The 17,767-nt window shown below is 43.8% G+C and overlaps 2 protein-coding genes and 1 non-coding gene across 4 annotated transcripts; all 3 read right to left on the bottom strand.

Annotated features, from left to right (window-relative positions):
- Window positions 1–305: 305 nt before the first annotated feature.
- Window positions 306–14,669, bottom strand: nhsl2 (NHS-like 2). Of its 2 annotated transcripts, none has more exons than XM_077742286.1 (9): window positions 14,176–14,669; window positions 8,604–8,825; window positions 5,826–5,917; window positions 5,225–5,438; window positions 3,768–4,878; window positions 2,581–3,697; window positions 2,285–2,519; window positions 2,109–2,226; window positions 306–1,996 (listed from the first exon to the last, which is right to left on the bottom strand). In XM_077742286.1, exons 1-9 carry the CDS (start codon window positions 14,444–14,446, stop codon window positions 1,723–1,725), a joined length of 3,654 nt encoding a protein of 1,217 aa, XP_077598412.1. In that variant the 5' UTR covers window positions 14,447–14,669; the 3' UTR covers window positions 306–1,722. The 2 variants fall into 2 exon arrangements, with proteins under 2 accessions (XP_077598412.1, XP_077598413.1); XM_077742287.1 differs by lacking the exon at window positions 14,176–14,669 and adding an exon at window positions 11,418–11,618.
- An 895-nt stretch (window positions 14,670–15,564) lies between these two features.
- On the bottom strand, window positions 15,565–17,657 carry rps4x (ribosomal protein S4 X-linked). The gene is made up of 7 exons (XM_077742542.1): window positions 17,604–17,657; window positions 17,067–17,144; window positions 16,807–16,987; window positions 16,380–16,477; window positions 16,138–16,309; window positions 15,900–16,057; window positions 15,565–15,718 (listed from the first exon to the last, which is right to left on the bottom strand). The coding sequence occupies exons 1-7, from the start codon at window positions 17,604–17,606 to the stop codon at window positions 15,620–15,622; spliced, it is 789 nt and encodes a 262-aa protein (XP_077598668.1). The 5' UTR covers window positions 17,607–17,657; the 3' UTR covers window positions 15,565–15,619.
- On the bottom strand, window positions 15,794–15,862 carry LOC144214010 (small nucleolar RNA SNORD61). The gene has a single exon (XR_013330220.1). It is a non-coding gene; the product is annotated as a small nucleolar RNA SNORD61 (small nucleolar RNA).
- Window positions 17,658–17,767: the final 110 nt, after the last annotated feature.

Here is a 17,767-nt window from a genome sequence, read left to right as displayed (position 1 = left end):
TTTTTTGTTTTGATTTTATTTCACACATTGACGACAAAGAAAGTTTAATCATATTCATGAAAAATGAATAACTTTGATAGTCACGGTTGCCATGTAGAAATCAGCCATCTTCCTACAGGAACGTTAAATCGGCAACGGCCTGTGAATAAAATGATAAAACAAGAGAACATTAATTAATACATCTAATTTAGCAGTTTTAGTAATTAGATAATTCCACTCACCTCAGTCTGAGTTCAACTCTGGTTGAATACTTACCGAAGATCCATTCTAAAGTACTAAAATGCTTTATTTGCAATTAAAAAAAGTTTTTTTACGCAAGAAAAATAATTTATTTATGATAGAACCACTTCATGGCACTGGCATGTCGGAATGTGGCGCTTTTATCTGGGCAGCTACACACCAAACCACGAGGGGGATTCAATACATACACGGAATATTTCTTTAAATACATAATTTTTCTGTACGGGCTAACAAAAATAGAACTCCGATAAGTCATCCGTTTTTAATCTATTTGTTTTTTGTTTGTTTGTTTGTTTTGTCTTTACGTCAGCATGCTCGCACCCGACGTGGCCGTAAGATTATCCGATGCGTCTGGCAAAGGTCAAAGGTCAAGCGAGGCCGTCTTTGATATACAAGGCAAACAAATACAAAGTGTTTTTTCTTTTTTTTTTACATGTTTCATCCACTAAATATTCCAAAGAAATGGTCACGTGACGGGTGGCCAGATATGAATTTTAACGTCACCATGAGAGTTGGCGTCCATGCGAGATCCGGGGGGGAGGGAGGGGGGTATGTCCTGGTCGGGGGATGACGTCATGCGGATTGGGCGGGGCAAATCGGGGGCGAAAAGCAGTTTTCTGTGCACGCCATTCACACGCATGTCCTTTACTTCGAGTTTTAGCTAGCTGTTTTTTTATCGGGTTGCCAGATTGAAATCACAGGGTTTACGTCTATGGCAGGAGTTAGCACACTGTTACCCAAAAAGTCAGTCAGATGGTAACAACTACATTAAAATGAATAAAAAATACTTCATTTGCCTCAAAAAGATCGCGGAGGGTGCTGGAGCCTATCCCAGCCAACTAGAGGTTACCAGGCAGGACGCCAAAAGACGAACAATCATTCATGCTAAGGGCAATTTAGCTATGTGGTCAACTAGTTAGCTTAGCATGCATGTTTTAGGGCTGTGGGAGGGAGCTGGAGAACCCGGAGAAAAGCCACACAGGCTGGAATTGTACTCTGAGGGTAAGAACTGTGAGGCTAAAGCGCTAACATGGTCTTTTTAGGGGGGTTACTGGGGTTTTTGTGTTCAAATTTGCTAGCTAGGCTAACTTATTAGCACATTCACACTCATTCACTGTCTGGGAAGGTCTCCTCTGGTTGGTCTGGTAGTGTTTATCCTTCTCTTCCGTCACCGGAGACCCAAAAAAACCACAAGATAGGCCCCGCCCCCCACCACCCAGGACCCATGGGGCGCCCCCTGCCTGCTTCATGCTCTCCATGCGGGATTTGTACCCACGCGTACGGACATTTCAGTTCTTTGTGCGTGTCCTGCATCATGTGGGCGGAGTCTGGAGATGTTCTCTGTACAAGAACCGCCCCTTTGATGCCAAAAAAAGTGCTTTCGTCCATTGGTGGAGGATCCGGTTCAACGTCTGGATGGGGGATTTGTTACAAGCGTTCTTGTCCGAGAATGTCGTAGCCTAGCGGTTAGCCGCCAGTTTCTCACTGTGCGGACTGGACCTCGCCGCCATCGGTCGCCCGGCGTGCTAGCGGGTTTGTGCTTTTAAGGAGTTCGGCGGCGGATACCCTGGTCCCGGCACTGGAAGACTTGCTCCCCTTTTTCTGGAGCAGAGCCATGAAGTTCTCATTACGGGAACTGGATCTCTGGATACTGCCCCCTACAGTCAGGTTGGTCTGTTTAACTGGGGATGTTAGACTTTGACGGCTTCCAAAGGAGTCGCAAGGTTCTTTGCGACCCAGAACCTTTCGCTTGGACCTGGAAGACAAAAAAACTGATGACGTTTGGCTAGTAAGCAATAAAAAAAGACATAGTTGTGGTTGCCAGGTAACATAAGAACCAATGGTTGAAGCTCCTGTGCAAAACCAACCTGTGTATGATGGTGAACAGGTCTTCGGTTGTGTGTGTGGCGGGGGTGCTGGCGAGGAAGTCCTCGTCCGATTCCTCCACGATGCGAAGAACTGTTTTATCGCAGGCCACGCCCTCGCCTGAAAGGAACACCAGGTTGTTAAAAGGAATCAAGTGGGCGGCGATAGATTGACGTACCTGTGGTTGAGGTCTTGACTTCTAGATCCGCAAAGGAGTCCGCCAAGGGGTAGGATTCCAAGTGGTTTTCGTCCCTGGTTGACGTTGGGGGACTGCCGGGAATATATTCCGGAGGGGAGACGTCCCGGGGAGACGGGAAGCCCACCGGGCTGTCTGTGGGTGTGGTCTGGGTCTCTGGTTGGCTGGTTGACGGTAGGAGGAGGACATTGGGCTTCTTGGGGACTGGTGGAGGAACCTGTGGAGACAGGGATTTGAGGACATGTTTCAAAGGAATGGGTTAGAAGGATTTGGCCCACCTTGGGTTTCTTTTTGTCGGAGACCTCGGCAAGACAGGAGACAGTCATTCTTGAAGGGAGGGTCTTGCTTTTGTCCTGGAGTTCAAGGACTTCCTGGTTACTGCAGGGAAAGGGGAGGGAGCCTCCGTCTTCTGGCCCCAAGGGAAGGCGGTCACCTAAACCTGGATCTGGTATGGTTTCTTCCAAGAGGGGTTGGGGGTCTGGGAGGTCAAAGAGAAACTGGTCTGGATGGGGTGGTGTTGAGGTGAGATCCACGATTGTAGGGGGGTTGGATTGAGTTTGGGACAGAGGTTTTTTGGGTTTGGGTTTCTTCATGACTTTGTAGATGTTGCCTAGTGGGACGGGGCGGTCTACGGGGGACCCGGGTGGGGAGTCCGGGGTCAGGGGGGGTGTTGAGGACTGTGATTTGAGAAGAAGGTTAAGGGGACGTCTTGGGAGAGGTGGTTTGATAGCTACTGGGGGCTTGGGTTTGGGTTTGGGTAGAGTAGGAGGCGGGCTGGTGTCTTGGTCAAAGTCTCGGCAGTGTTGTTCTTCTTCGATGGTATCGGATGCGCCGTCTGGACAGTCCTCCAGATCGCCTCGTGAGACTGAACGAAGGCGGATGGTTTTCAGCTCGTTCTGGCTAACCACGGGGGGAACCCGGGTAGAGTTAGGACTCATTTTGCCAGGTCTTGCCGCCGCCGATGTGTCCGAATGCCGCCGACTGGCTTTTTGTTTCGGCTTGAGGGACGACAACTCCGGGTGGGCGTTACCCGGCATCTCAAAGGACAACCTGGACCTGGCGGTGGGATCTTTCGGCGATGGGAGCGAAGACTTTCTCTCGGGGATCTTGGGGCGCATTTTACAGCCTGGTAGAGTGGCCCCGGCGTTGGAGGAGTGGCCAAGCGGTACAGTCGGGGTAGGGGTCTCGGACTGACTGGAATAGCCACTTGACGGGGACAAGAGCCCGGGTGGTTTGAAGGGCGAAGACGGCTTGATGTCCGTCTCCGCCAAGAGGTGGGAGGGTGACGTAGCTCTGGAGGTAGCGGGCGAGTTGAGCAGGGACTCTGAGCTACCTCTGGTTTTCATACATTCAATGACAGTCGTCCCTGTTGCGGTACTGGACCCCGATAAAGACCTGGAACAAGGTGTAAACAAACATTTAGAGGGAAACGTCAATAAGAACTGTTCTTACCAGAGAGTCTTACCTGTAGGGGTCATTGGCTTTCCACTCTCCAAGCTGCCAAGGACCCGGTAGGGTCAATTCTACCACCCTCTCTGGTACGTGGACCTCCAAGTTAGGGGGTCGGTCGCCCCTTCCAAGGTTGAGCTCTCCGGATTTGGAGGTAGGGGTGAGGAAGTCCGGTTGGAAGTCGGGGTAATGGTCTCTTGGGATGTGTAGGCTCTTGGGTCGTCCATCCCGATGGAGTCCCCCTTGTTGGTGGATCCGTCCCTCGGCTTGGCCCAGGTTCTTCATCAGAGAGACACTCCTAACCGGGGGAGGCGGCTTACGCTTGGACTTCTTCAGCGAAATGGATCGCGGGCGTAGGCACGAACGTCCTTCGGGTCCGTAGTCCGAAGCCGAAACGGAGACGGTATCGGTAGTACTGGTGCTGTCTTCTGAGCTCCCTCTTGGGTAGAGGAGGGCGTAATTCTCCCCCAGGAAGTGATCCCGTTGCCAATTGTGCTCTACCGACATCCCATTGCCCGCCGATGGTTGCTCCGCCCCTATTTCCGTAAAACAAAAGGATCCAGAGTCCGTGGGCGTGGAGAGAGAACGTTCCCGGAACTTGAAGGCATTAGCCGCCGCTACCGAACGTGCTGACATGCCCCTCCCCCTACCGGGTTGGTGGACTTTCCTATCGTCTGCCGCCGCCCCCTCCGTCTCACTTCTCCGGCCCACCCCCTGCTTCCCGGAGGTCTCGGACTGCGAGTTGCTAACGAACATCAACCCTTCCTGACCGCCATCTCCCATGTGACCAATGACGCTGTGTTGTTTAGGCGGGACTGCTGGCCCCTTTTTGGCAACGTAGTTGTACTGTTCATTCCAATTTCCGGGCGAGAACGTAGACCCCTTCGGCCCGTTCCAAGTCCCGGAGGGGGTGTTGGAGCAAATCAGACCAGAGTGATCCATGGTTCCAAAGTAGTCCACTTTGCCACAAAAACCTGCAGAGTCCAAGTTGGATTGGATCTTTCTCAAGGCTAAGTTCTGGCGAGGGGTTTCCGTAACGGTTTCCAGGGAACGTGGTTGAAGGGAGTCCTCCAACGGGGAGGGGGTGTGGCTTGGGAGGTCCGCACCATGAAATGGACCCCCTTCACCTGAAAAGAAGATGAAACTAGCATCAATTTTGTTCAAAATATTCTTTTGTTATTATTTTTTTGAGTGTTTTGCTAAGGGAGAGAGGTAAAGCGAGTTGCTATGGGAACAGCAAATGGGTTGCCAGATCCTGGCTTACGCACATGCATCACAATACCGCGTATGACGCCAGAAAAACTCGATGAACTAAAACTGTAACAAGATAACTGTTCCAACATACAAAAACAAAACCCTAATTTGAAAATCCCCCAAAACAACATTAGATTTCAAGTACCTGTTATCTTATTTTGAAATTCTCGTAGTAAAATTGCATTCTGCTTGACTATTTTGCCAAATATTTTTTCTTACCTACTGCGTCTTGAGTCGGTGGGCGTCTTCCAAGTTGCCAGGGAGGTTTCTCGGCGACGGGGGGTCCGGAGATGGGGGGTCCGGAGCCCCAGCTAGACGGGGGACGGTCAGACTCGCAGGGGGACGGCGAGAGGGACGAAGACGGGCTGGTTAAACACCTCAGTCCGAAAACAGAGGAGGTGGTCTCATCCTCGTAGAGTTGCTTGGACGCCGGCTAAGGGGGTGGGGTTTAAAGTATCAGAGTAAGAGAAGTCAATGCTACGCTACGCTACGCTAATGAATACTTTAACCACGGGCTCTTTGCCTTGACGGCTGTCAAAAAGAATTTCCATCCAAGTCCTTTTTAGGACACTCAAGTCATTTGACTGTGAATATTCAAACAATAACAAATTACCGTAATGTAGTCAAAAAGTACGAACTATCATTTTACCCCCCAAAAAATTGGGATTTTGCAAATACATTCCAAAAAGTTAGCAATCATTGTCATAATAAGGATAGGAATGTCCTCAGTGGGTGGGAAATGGTCTCCGGCACCCCCATCTATCCGATCCGTGAGACCCTTTCACTTAATCCGGACCCCGTGACGGATACCGTAGCTTACCAGAAAGATGAAGTCGGGCGGCTTGTCGTCGGGGGGTGGGCGGCGGAAGGTTTGACCTGCCGGCTTTCCTTCGCACAGCTGCTCCTCAAAGTCTGCAGACGCCAAAAAAACAAGCAACGTTAGCCGCCGCCGCGGTGAGCATTCCGACACACGCTAGTCTACTTTCCCCCGACCGAGCCCCCCCTCTACTCTGGACTTGGAAGACCCCCCCACCCCCGTGTCTTTGTAAACAGATTCCAACCACCACCCCCCCCCCCTTCTCAAGCCACCAGCCAATCCGTTCCCCCCAAAACATACTCCTGACCCAGTCTGCACTCAGCCCTCTAAAATCCCCCCCCCCCCCCCCCCCCTACACACACATACACACACATGGAGAAGTGGGTTAAACTTACTCCATATGGATTCTATACTGGTGGTGGGGTTGCTAGGCAACATGTAGGGTGGGGGTTAGGGGGGGGGGTCAAAAAATGCCTGTGTTGGCCAATATTTTTTTAAAAATTAAGTCTTTCAATGCCATTGACGGTAATACATGTCCAATTTGGTGAACTTTGTATTTTCTCGCATATAAGCCGTATTTAATAAAAATAATGACTGAATTAAGGGTAGGGCTTATATGCGCATAAGAATTTTTCACCAGTAGATGTCGGTAAAGTTAACTAGATGTCCAATCTGGTGAATTTTGTATTTTCTCGCATATAAACCGTATTTGTAACAAAAAAAATGATGGCTTTAATGCGTACAAGACTTGCAATACCCTCTTTCACCAGTAAGTGTGGGCAAAGTCAATTTTACTATTTGTTGGTTATTTTCAGTTTTGCAGTAAGAAAACAACCATTACTGGATGAATTAATTCCTTATATTGACCCTTTGCAATGATTTTAATGAATATTTTCCCTTCAAGGAAAGGAAGGCTTATAGGCCAGTAAATACGCATAAAATAATTTGACCTAAAATATTGACATAAAAGTACTTAATTAGACATAAAAATAATGTTTTACGAGAATAAAAAGAGGACTGGATTGTGAAGTAAATACTTTTTTTTGAAGGTGGCAAAAAGAATTGTTCCAAAAAAATTTCATTTTTTTCGTCAAACAGTAATTATGTTATATCACAACTTGCCAAAAATAATCAATTTTAATTGGTTTACACCAGGAATGTCCAAGCTTTGTGTTTTGAGATGTAAAAATGTGCTAAAAAGAGCTATTTGGGGGCCGAAATTGTACTTTTTTGGTTGGTTTTCAGGTCACAGTTTTTGGCCAGTGCAGCCATTCGGGTTATAATATAAACACACTCGCTAATAATAAATGCGTGGGTGCTTGGGGTCACCCTTTGAGAGGGAAATGGACACGAACAAAGCCCTCGTTCATTTTGCTCTGTGCACACGCTCGACTTCACGTGGCTTCCAGACATTACTTTTTGTTTGGAATAAACTAAAAGTACAAAATGGATGCCCTGAAAAAGGAAAAAAATAAACAAGAGAACAAACATTAAGTGCCTCTCCTCAAAAGTTACAATTTTTTCCATTAAAAAAAAAAAACATCCTATAGACATGCTACATGACTATAAGTAGCCTTACAGTCACCATTCTCAATACTAACCAACAAATAAAAAATATATCTTATATATATAATCATATTTTTTTACGTATATTAGCAACCAATTACTTAAAGAACCACCAAATCCTCGACATATGCTATCTGACTACAATTAGCACTACAGTCATCATTCTCAATGCTAGCCAACAAATAAAAAATATATCTTATATATAATCATATTTTTTTACGTATATTAGCAACCAATAACTTAAAAACCCACAAAATCCTCAACACATGCTATCTGACTATAAGTAGCCTTACAGTCATCATTCTCAATGCTAACCAACAAATCAAAAACATATATTTTATGTATATATATATATATATATATATATATATATATATATATATATATATATATATATATATATATATATATATATATATATATATATATATAAATCATATTTGTCTGACGTATATTAGCCACCAATTACTTAAAAACTCATTAAACCCTCAACAAATGCTATCTTACTACAAGTAGCCTTACAGTCAACAGACTCAATACTAGCCAAAAAAAAAAATATATATATATGTCTAATATTTATAATCCTATTTGTTTGACGTATATTAGAAACCAATGACTTGAAAACCCACAAAATCCTCAAAACATGCTATCTGACTACAATTAGCACTACAATCATCAATCTCAATGCTAACCAACAAATAAAAAATATATCTTACATATAACCATATTTATTTGACATACATTAGCAACCAATGACTTAAAAACCCACAAAACCCTCAACACATGCCACCTGACTACAATTAGCACTACAGTCCATCATCGTCAATAGCAACCAACACATTTTTTAAATACTTTTATCATCTCTCTATTTGTTTGACACGTAACGTCGTCAATGGCAACCAATGAAAAAAACCCACCCTACGCAGTCACATCATAACGTCTACGTTTTTTTAGCCCAAATTTAGCACCAGTCAATGACTCAATAGCCGCCATTTTCCCCCTTAATTGGTGTTCCGCGTGGAAATGGCAATTTTCAGCACGTCAACGCGACTATATTGGCGCACACACCCTTGCGAACGTCGTCAACAAGAGCGCCGCATCATCTGCAGTGAAGCCCGCCGTCGCCACCCACCCATTCGCCGCCGTTTCTCGCATCCGTCAAAAAAAAAAACGGCGAGCACGTCGTCGGTGGGTGTGTCGGAATCGTTTCTTTACCTTGTAGAAGGCTCTGGAGATTAAGCTGTGCCTGTTGGTGCAACTCCTCCACGCATTCGGGTCTGCTCCAGGAACCGAAGATGTTCACGCTCTGTTGCCATGGAGACCCCGGGTGGGCCGCGCCGTCGCCGCGGCCGTGCTCGCCGCTCCCTCGCTGCTCGCCGATGCGGCTGCCGCCGCCGCTACTGCGCCTGACGTTCTCCGCCTCTGGTCCGGTGGAGGCTGCAATCGGGGGAGGGAGGGGGATGAGGAGGAGGAAAGGGGGAGGAGATTCGGGGGAGGGATAAGGGGGAGGTAAAATACGATTATCGAGGAGGAGGAGCAGGAAACCACATCAAATGGCAAGAATGTCCGTCAGATTACATAACGTGGTCAAGAGACAGCCTGGTGAAGGACTTAAAACAAGGGGTGTCAAACATAAGGTGTGAGGGCCGAAAGCGGTCCGCCGTGGGGAACCAACACGGTCCGAATTGGTAGTTCATTTAAAAATGGGATTTAGACTATAGTACATCTTTTTTTGATGAAGAGAGACATAAACAATTTATATTTTGTAATGTTATTCTTTGAGAGCCATACTTGGATTTTAAAATTAAAAATGGATGAAAATGTGAGTATTTATTATTCATTTCAGCACTTTGAAAGTAAAAAAAAATATTTCACTGTTAATAATCAATGAGTATCAATGTGGAAAAATATGATTTAAAAAGACAGAGCCGTATACACCTATGAAAAGAGCCACATATGGCTCCCGAGCCACAATGGTTGTTTTTTTTTTTAAGTCAAGTTTGTTTTTTGGACCCCTCGCAGAGACAAAATGGTGTCGTTATTAAAAGCCAATGAGTTAACGAGGGATATCAAAATTGGCCCTATTATAGCCCCTCCCTCCTGAAAAAAAACAAAAAACATTGAATGAAAAGAGCCCAATTATGTCGACTGAGTTATAGTGCCTCCTGGTGGCCAATTAAAAATTAACTTTTTTTTTTAAGCTAAACCTAAAAAATTTTAAAAAGACAACAACCCATAAGAGCAGAAATCAGAGAATATTTCCATATTTATTTGTAATAAAAATACATATCAATACAATATAAATAATAATAATAATAATAATAATAATAATAATAATAATAATAATAATAATAATAATAATAATAATAATAATAATAATAATAATAATAATAATAATAATAATAATAATAATAATAATAATAATAATAATAATAATAATAATAATAATAATAATAATAATAATAATAATAATAATAATAATAATAATAATAATAATAATAATAATACAGTACATTAGAAAACTAGTGAATGATTAAATGTATAACTTTATAAAATTAACTGGGATTTTCTTTGCTTGGCTGCCATTGACGACTATAGACGTCCAATCCAAACCTCCAGAAAAGAACACTGCCATCCCTCCCACTCCAAAAGTCCAATTTGTCCACTTTTAACCAAATTCCTCGACATCAAACTAGAAGACGGACAAGAAAGTGAATGGGGTCCTGCTTCCATTGACCTGCTCGGTTGCCGTGGCAACAGCAGCAGCCACTCTCGTCTCCTCTCCTCAACGCAACTTGGTCGTCCCGGCGGCTCTTTGTTCTCCGTCGCCACGGCGTCCGGAATGACATCATCCCCGGCCGGCTCCTTGCGCCGATCGGCACGCGGGCGTAATTCAAAGTCGGCACTGGGCCACCATTTTTTTTTCGGTTGGCGCGCTTCAAGGTCACAAAGTGCGAGGACGCCACGCGCCGTTTATTCTCTCCCAATCGTTACAGCTCAGCTCTCTTTGGACAGATTAAGATTCAGTGTCCAATCAAGCGTCCAATCCTATAAAACCCCGTTTTTCATCCCATCAATACATTTTATCCATTGGCTAACTACAACAACACACTGCACAGCCTTAAAATACTCATTAAAATGACATCTCAAAGCACTCTGAAATACGTAAATATCGTTTCCAATGGTTGGTTGACCTACCCAAGATGGCCGCCAGCGACGCATACTTCTTCAAATGGCTTTAACGTCCACTACTTTGCCATAAAATAAAATAATTTGTTCAAAATCAAGAGACGTAGACCAGGTCTGACTTGGACTTAAATGGGAACGTGGCCTCTGGGCGGCCATCTTGGATGGGGCAAGGAAAGATATTTTCGTGCTACTGCCGTGAATTGAAACAAGCGCATGACTTAAAACGACCAATTTATTTGAAGCAGGAGGATTGGCAACAGCGACTGGTCATCCGCTGCCAACCCTCCCACTTCAAGTGGATTGGACGTCTAACTATGCTAACGACTTTAGCCATGTTTGACCCTAGCCGTGACTTTAAATTGAAGAGTATGCCCAAATTTAGCATGAAAATAAAACAAAATAGTAAGAAATAGTTTAGTCATACAAGCAAAATGGCCGTAAATGCAACAAACAAAACAATATATAATGATATTCAGCGCAATCGCAAAAAGCCGGGATGGGTTTCAACCCCAAAAAGTCGCCATTTTGTCCAACTTTATCAAGCATCCAATGCAAACCATCTTCCAATTTACCCGCATTAACATAAAAACAGCAGTTTCTTAAAATTAAACCCAAACACAAATCTGTGGACAAGTTTCCACATTAGAAAAAGACATTAATTGCCATTCCAGCAACGTCCTAACTGGTCTAACTGGTGTCAACCAGAGCACACCAGTCCATGACTAGCGTTGATAACTCCAGACTTAAACGCTTGAATGCGGGTCCTTGTGCGCCCTGGCCCATTCATAACCGCTTCGTTCCGGCCTGGGAAAATCGGGCGAAGAAACCATGCGAGTGTACCTGTTGCCGATTTGGGTCGGTGTCTGCCTTTGGGCCGCCTCTGGGGGTTGCCGGTACTATTCTTTCTGTCCCAAAACATGATGGAAGCATTCCTAACGCGGCGGTTATACGTGGCTTACGTGAGGTGTTGTTTAATCCGATGTTGGGGTGTGTGAGAGCGAGTGAGAGAGTGAGAAAGAGAGAGTGAGAGAGAGAAAGAGAGAGAGAGAAAGCTTGCGTTGATTAGCATCCAGCCAGTCGCGTTCCGGTATCCGCGGCTCAATTGATAAAAGAGCCAGACTGCCAAGAGCCAATCAGAAAGAGCCGAGCGGGAGATAGGATGATGCTTAAGATGGAGGGAAGGTAGGGGGAATTATGGGATGGCAAGCTAAGGAGGAAAGGGGCTTAATAACTGCTACTGTTAGCTGACAAAAATATTTTTAATTTTTTTATTTTTAATATGTATTTAAAGATTTTTTTTACATTTTTTTCAGCATTTTAAGGCTATTCCATACCATATTATACTATTATTTTCTATTAAAAAAACACTAAAGCATCTATTTATGTATTTATTGACAATATATTTAAAGGTTTTTTTAAACCATTTTTTGCATTTTAAGGGCAAAAAAACGTTTTATATATTAATGTAATGTATATTAGATTCTTAACATAACTTGAAAAACAAATAAAGGAAAACCTGGAAAGTATTAACTTATTATAAGTACTATTAATACAGTATCTATTATTTTACACATTATATCGCACTATACTATGTTATAACATTTTTCCTAAAAACAGAAACAAACGCATCTTATTTTTAAATGAAATAACAAAAACAAAACGATAAATATGCTCTACCTACACGGAATAGCCAACATTCCTCCTGTGTCCGTGAACGCACCATTCTTTCCTCTCACAGCCAAAGGAGAGGAGGTGAAAAACGGGGGAGGGAGGGGGCAAAAGGGGAGGGGGCAACACTTTTGTTTTTTTCTTCTGATAATTCGAAGCAGACTTTTGGAGGTGCCATAACTCACTAAGCCCTCTGGCGGACAAAATGGGTATTACGCCACTTTCCTTTTTTTTTTTTTTTTTTTTTTTTTACTGTCCTGCTATGGGAATCTTCCCCCAATGAGATCATATAAACAACAGCCTCGTGACTCGTCATCGTGTGTGTTGCACATTTTCTGGCCCAGAAAAATCACACACACACACACACACACACACTAAAAAGGCAAAAAATCTGAAGCCAAAGCTAGTTACTCACTTCCTGTCCATTTTTGACACAATGGCCCCCATTGACGGCAATAGATGTCCAAGCAAGATGACCCCAGTAAATATTTATATATATTTTTAAATTTTACAAATTGATTTTTAACTAAAAACAGAAAAAATGATTAAAAAATGACAATTATTGATTTTAAAGGGAGAAAATCAGGAAATTTAATATACATCTATAATTTGATCCTAAAACAGAAAGTCATCACCCATGATTTACCTACCCGGGCCGCACAAAAGGATTCAGCGGGCCAGATTTGGCCCCCGTGCCGCCACTTTGACACCAGTGCATTACAGTATTTCGATTCAAAAAGAAAAATATGGCAGCATTTTTAGCACCATGTAGTGTTTACCCAGTTATGTCATTTTAGCATCTTTGTTTAGACGTGGGTAGACGTTGGGCGAATGACGCTAATGATGATCTATTGATTACTTAACCGCGCGCATCTTGCGCCCCCGCGAGCCACGTTCCCTGGCAGGTTCGGATTTTGACAGCGGGCAGCCGCTGAAAAAAAATGTCCACGTCCTCGCCTGTATTTTATAAACTCAGCTATGTTTTCTTTTATCTTGACTTTCCAGAGCTACATCTGGTCTCAGTTTGGGGCGGGGGGCTCAAGGGGGGGCTTTCTACTACTCACATATGAGCCAGAAAACATCATAGTTGGAGAACAAAGATGAAATGCAGTGAAAGAATGCACAGCAGGAAGCAATTTTATACGTCTTCTGTACATCATTTCCGTAATATATTCAAAATATTTCATTTTTTTGGGAGGGGGAAACATATCTTGACATATGCTGCATGACTATAAGTAGCATTAGCAGCACTATATATTAAAGTAGTCATTGTATGAAAACTTATTAGGTCAATCTTTCTGTAATGTTAGCCAAAAAGTAGCCTAGCATTCACACATAATTGGGGGAAAATTAATAATAGACTCATGAGTACATGCTGCATGACTATGAGTAGCATTACATAGTTAGGTGACAATAGATTAGATATGGTTAGATGTTTTAGAGCTGAGTTGGTAGACATCTTGGGACAGGGGTCTTCCTCCAGTGTTTTTAAAGTTATTTTAATGTAAAAAAATATTATATAATGTTATCTTATAATAACTGTCCTTAAGATGTCCACTAAGGGATGTTTGTCCACATTATCTCACATAAACAAGGCATCTAGTTTTATATTTTTATATCTGTGGTCAATAGATAGCCAGTGAGTTAAAAATTACTCAACTCTACAGGAAAAAAAAACGAAAAAATACATGCTAAATGACTTTTAAAAGCGTTACAAAGTAGTAAAAACATTCATTGAAAGGTAAAAAAAATTATTGTCAATTGACGTCAATGTTGTTATGATGCGCAGGTGCAGTTAATTAAACTCAGACGCAATCAAGAAAAAGTCGATTAATAATGAAACAAATTCCATAAAACACAGAGTACGAGTGCGTCATAAATAAATAAGAGTCCAAGTTAAAAAATAGTTTTTTTAAATATATTTTTTTACCTTGGTAAGGAGTGTGTCGTAGAATCTCAACGACCCGACCCAGCCTGCCTTCCAAGGCGCCCGACCTGCGGCACACAGACGCCAACTCCCCCTCGAGTTCCTCCAGGACGCCCAGCGAGTGTCGGGAAAGGTCGGCCAGTTGGCGGAGAACCGAAGCCAGTGCAAAGGCGCAAACATCGGCCAATTCCGCGACCAAACTCGGCGTCTTTGGCGTCCCGACGCCAGCTTTGCATAAATCCCGAGGCAGGACGGCACGCTTGCAGAAAGGCATCCCAAAAACGGAGCGTGGTGGTTTATTCCAAGCGGGGTAAACTCCGCAGGTGGTTGGCTTCTACCATAACAGCCTTACCGGGGGCTTCGTCACCCTGACGCCGGCGCATGAGTGCATTATCCGGGATACCGAAGCTGGAAAAGTCCGCTTGGGTTCGGTTCGAACTCATCGTCCAGCCGCTTCACTCGCTTTTTTTGACGCTCTCTCACTCTTTTCCGACCAACATTTTCTTTCAAAATTAAAGCAGGATACCTATCACTTCCGGTGGCTATTTCCAAGAATTAATATTCGATTAAATAAAGTACTTTCACCAAAGAAAAACATCATTTTTAACATTTTTTCTGGTGTGGAATTATTGTATTATGTTCACTAGGGGAACTCCTCAACTGACTTGGACTATGTTCCTTGGCTCCAATTGGTCTATATTTTTGCATCAACAATTTGTTAGGTTGAGGAACGCACCCCACCCAGTCCTGTTGTTGAAAATCCCCACATCTGGTTGTCAGAAGACCCCTTGGGCCCCCTTTAGGAACCCCTCCCAGAAATGGACTGGGCCTACCTCAATGTTTTTGTTCCAGCAGAGGTCTGTTTTGCATTGGGGAGGGGCGGCAGGCAAGAATTTATACTTTTTTTTGGAGGGGGGGCGGATATTAAAACAATTCATGAATGGTCTACTGCCACCTATTGAAAGCGATGGGTATTTCAGTTGATTGACAGCCATTAAATGTCCAATTAATTTCGAATGAAAATAGCATTTATCAGTTTTGACGGTGTATGGATCAAAAACAGATAAAAATTTTACTGGAATATTAAAGTTTAGTATTATTTTAATAATGAGTGTAGATTTAAAAAGAATGTTAGTTATGATTATTAATGGTGACGCTTTTGAGTCAAAGCAGCATTTTGGCTTATGTTTTTAGCTTTTGGCACAGATTGCGCATCCTGTTGGAGAGGCGGAGCTACAAAGGGAAGTCACGACTGGTTCCCGCGCAGAACGGCGCTCGCGTGCCAGATTTCCGAGGTTGGATAGCCGCGGTGAACATATGGAGCAGCCAGCGTTGGCTTGAAACATAAGAGTGTGACGACAAGTGTGTATCAAAAAAAGACTATCTTTCCAGTATCTTTTCTTAATAACTTTTATTGTGAAACATTTGCCGGCAACATTGAACCCCTTTAATTGTTTTGCTTAGCGGCGAGCCTCTTGTCGCGTTCCTCGGCGATGGTAAGTCGGATTCCCTTCCCTCTGGGTACGGACACCCACGCCTTGTTGCCCTGAGGACAGACGAGATGTCCATTATTCGTATTTTTTCAAACGCACCAAGAATCCAAAATACTTTAGTTTCATCAGAGCTCAGTACTTCTTAGAGGATATTGTAATGTTTTTCATGAGGATCAAACTCAAAGTATCATCATTGCCCTGCCGACGCCAACCATTTTTTTAAAAAGGTCTCACCTTGCCAATCACAAAGATGTTGGACAGCCTGGTGGCAAAACTGTTTCCGGTGCTGTCCTTGACGTGCACCACGTCGAAGGAGCCAGGGTGGCGCTCCCTGTTGGTGATGATGCCAATCCTACCCAAGTTAGCGCCACCAGTCACCATGCACAGGTTACCTGAAGGGGCGAGGGGGCGGAGTTAAGCTAACTTTTAACATGTTAGATTCGCAATTGATACCAAAACGAACAGGACTCACCGGTTTCGAACTTGATGAAGTCGGTGATCTTGCCCGACGCCAGATCGATGCGCACAGTGTCGTTGGCCTTGATGAGGGGGTCCGGATAGCGGATAGTGCGGGCGTCGTGGGTCACCATGTGGGGGATCCCCTTGGTGCCGATGATGATCTTCCTCACCTTGCACAGCTTGTACTGTCGGGGTGGGGAAGTGGGTGACGTCAGGCGGCGGTCTTGATGGCTTGGCGGCGCCATGTTTGCTTACCTTGGCTTCCTCGGCGGTGATGCGGTGCACGGTGAAGCGGCCCTTCACGTCGTAGATCAGGCGGAAGAACTCACCAGTCTTCTCGATGCTGATCACATCTGCAAAAACATGTTTTTCTTTTATTTAAAAGCGATTTTTTTCCCTTCTGACATACTCGGGTGCGACTTATAGTCCGAAAAATACGGTACTTAATAGCCCAGGGACCAAAATTTGAACATAAATATGATTTTCCTCAAGTTATAAAACAAATAATTAGCTATTTTCTTGATTTAACAATGGTATAGAACCAATTCAACTACCAAAATGGCCGTCAACTCCTATGAACAGGACATTATCATCTAAAGGAAACCACAAATACAATACAACACACACAAAAAGATATTCTAAAACACTTAAAATACTCAAAATAGCAATTTAACCAACTCACCCATGAATCCAGCTGGGTAGGTGATATCAGTACGGACCTTGCCGTCAATCTTGATAAACCTCTGCATGCAGATCTTCTTCACCTCATCCCCGGTAAGGGCATACTTGAGGCGATTCCTCAGGAAAATGATGAGGGGGAGACATTCCCTAAGTTTGTGGGGACCGGTGGAAGGACGCGGAGCCTGAGGTGGGGGACATGGACAGTGTTCAGGGTCCCTCACGCCGAAGCTTGAGTGAAGGTGACGGGGAAAATCTACTTACGAAAACCCCGGTGAGCTTGTCGAGCATCCAATGCTTCGGCGCCGCAACGCGCTTCAGGTGCTTCTTCGGTCCTCGAGCCTAAAAGACAAAGAACGTAAACACAAACGTGAATGCAAGCAATAATAACGACATTTTTTAGCAATTCGGCGCATGGCTACTCGCTTCTAAACACATTAGCTTAGCATTTAGCAACCAGGTTGAGGGCCTTACCGGCTGACGTTTTCTTTCTCAAAAGCAAAACGCTGAATGTCACAATTATTCAAGCCCCGTTCATGATATAAAATGTAACCAGAATGCGAACAGTAATATAAACGCCATTATCCAAATTAAATGTCGCTCTTGTGGCTAGCGTTGCGGTAGCAACGCTAGCGATTTATTTAATCATGACAGACGCGTTTGCAATGACAAATATAAACGTTTCCAATATTGGAATAAGTGGTATTTTGGTCTCATCCGGACATTTTTGTTGAAACAGTACGCGTAAAAGTGATGTTTAAGGATGATTCGAGTGAAGAAAGGACTAAAATGGGAACCCACCATGTTGAAGTCTGCAGCGGAAAGGACTCCTTCGCTTCCGGGATTGTCATAAATCTGCGTACGAACACTTGAGATAGACAAAATTAATTAAATTTCATTTCAAACGACATTTTATTTAAAATTTTAAATAAAGCACAATGAAATGAAGCAAAATTACCAGAATT

The sequence above is a fragment of the Stigmatopora nigra genome, chromosome 20, assembly GCF_051989575.1.
Source record: "Stigmatopora nigra isolate UIUO_SnigA chromosome 20, RoL_Snig_1.1, whole genome shotgun sequence".
Classification (NCBI taxonomy): domain Eukaryota; kingdom Metazoa; phylum Chordata; class Actinopteri; order Syngnathiformes; family Syngnathidae; genus Stigmatopora; species Stigmatopora nigra.
The sequence above is the reverse complement of the archived record's forward strand: the minus strand, read 5'-3'. Positions and strand labels throughout refer to the sequence as shown.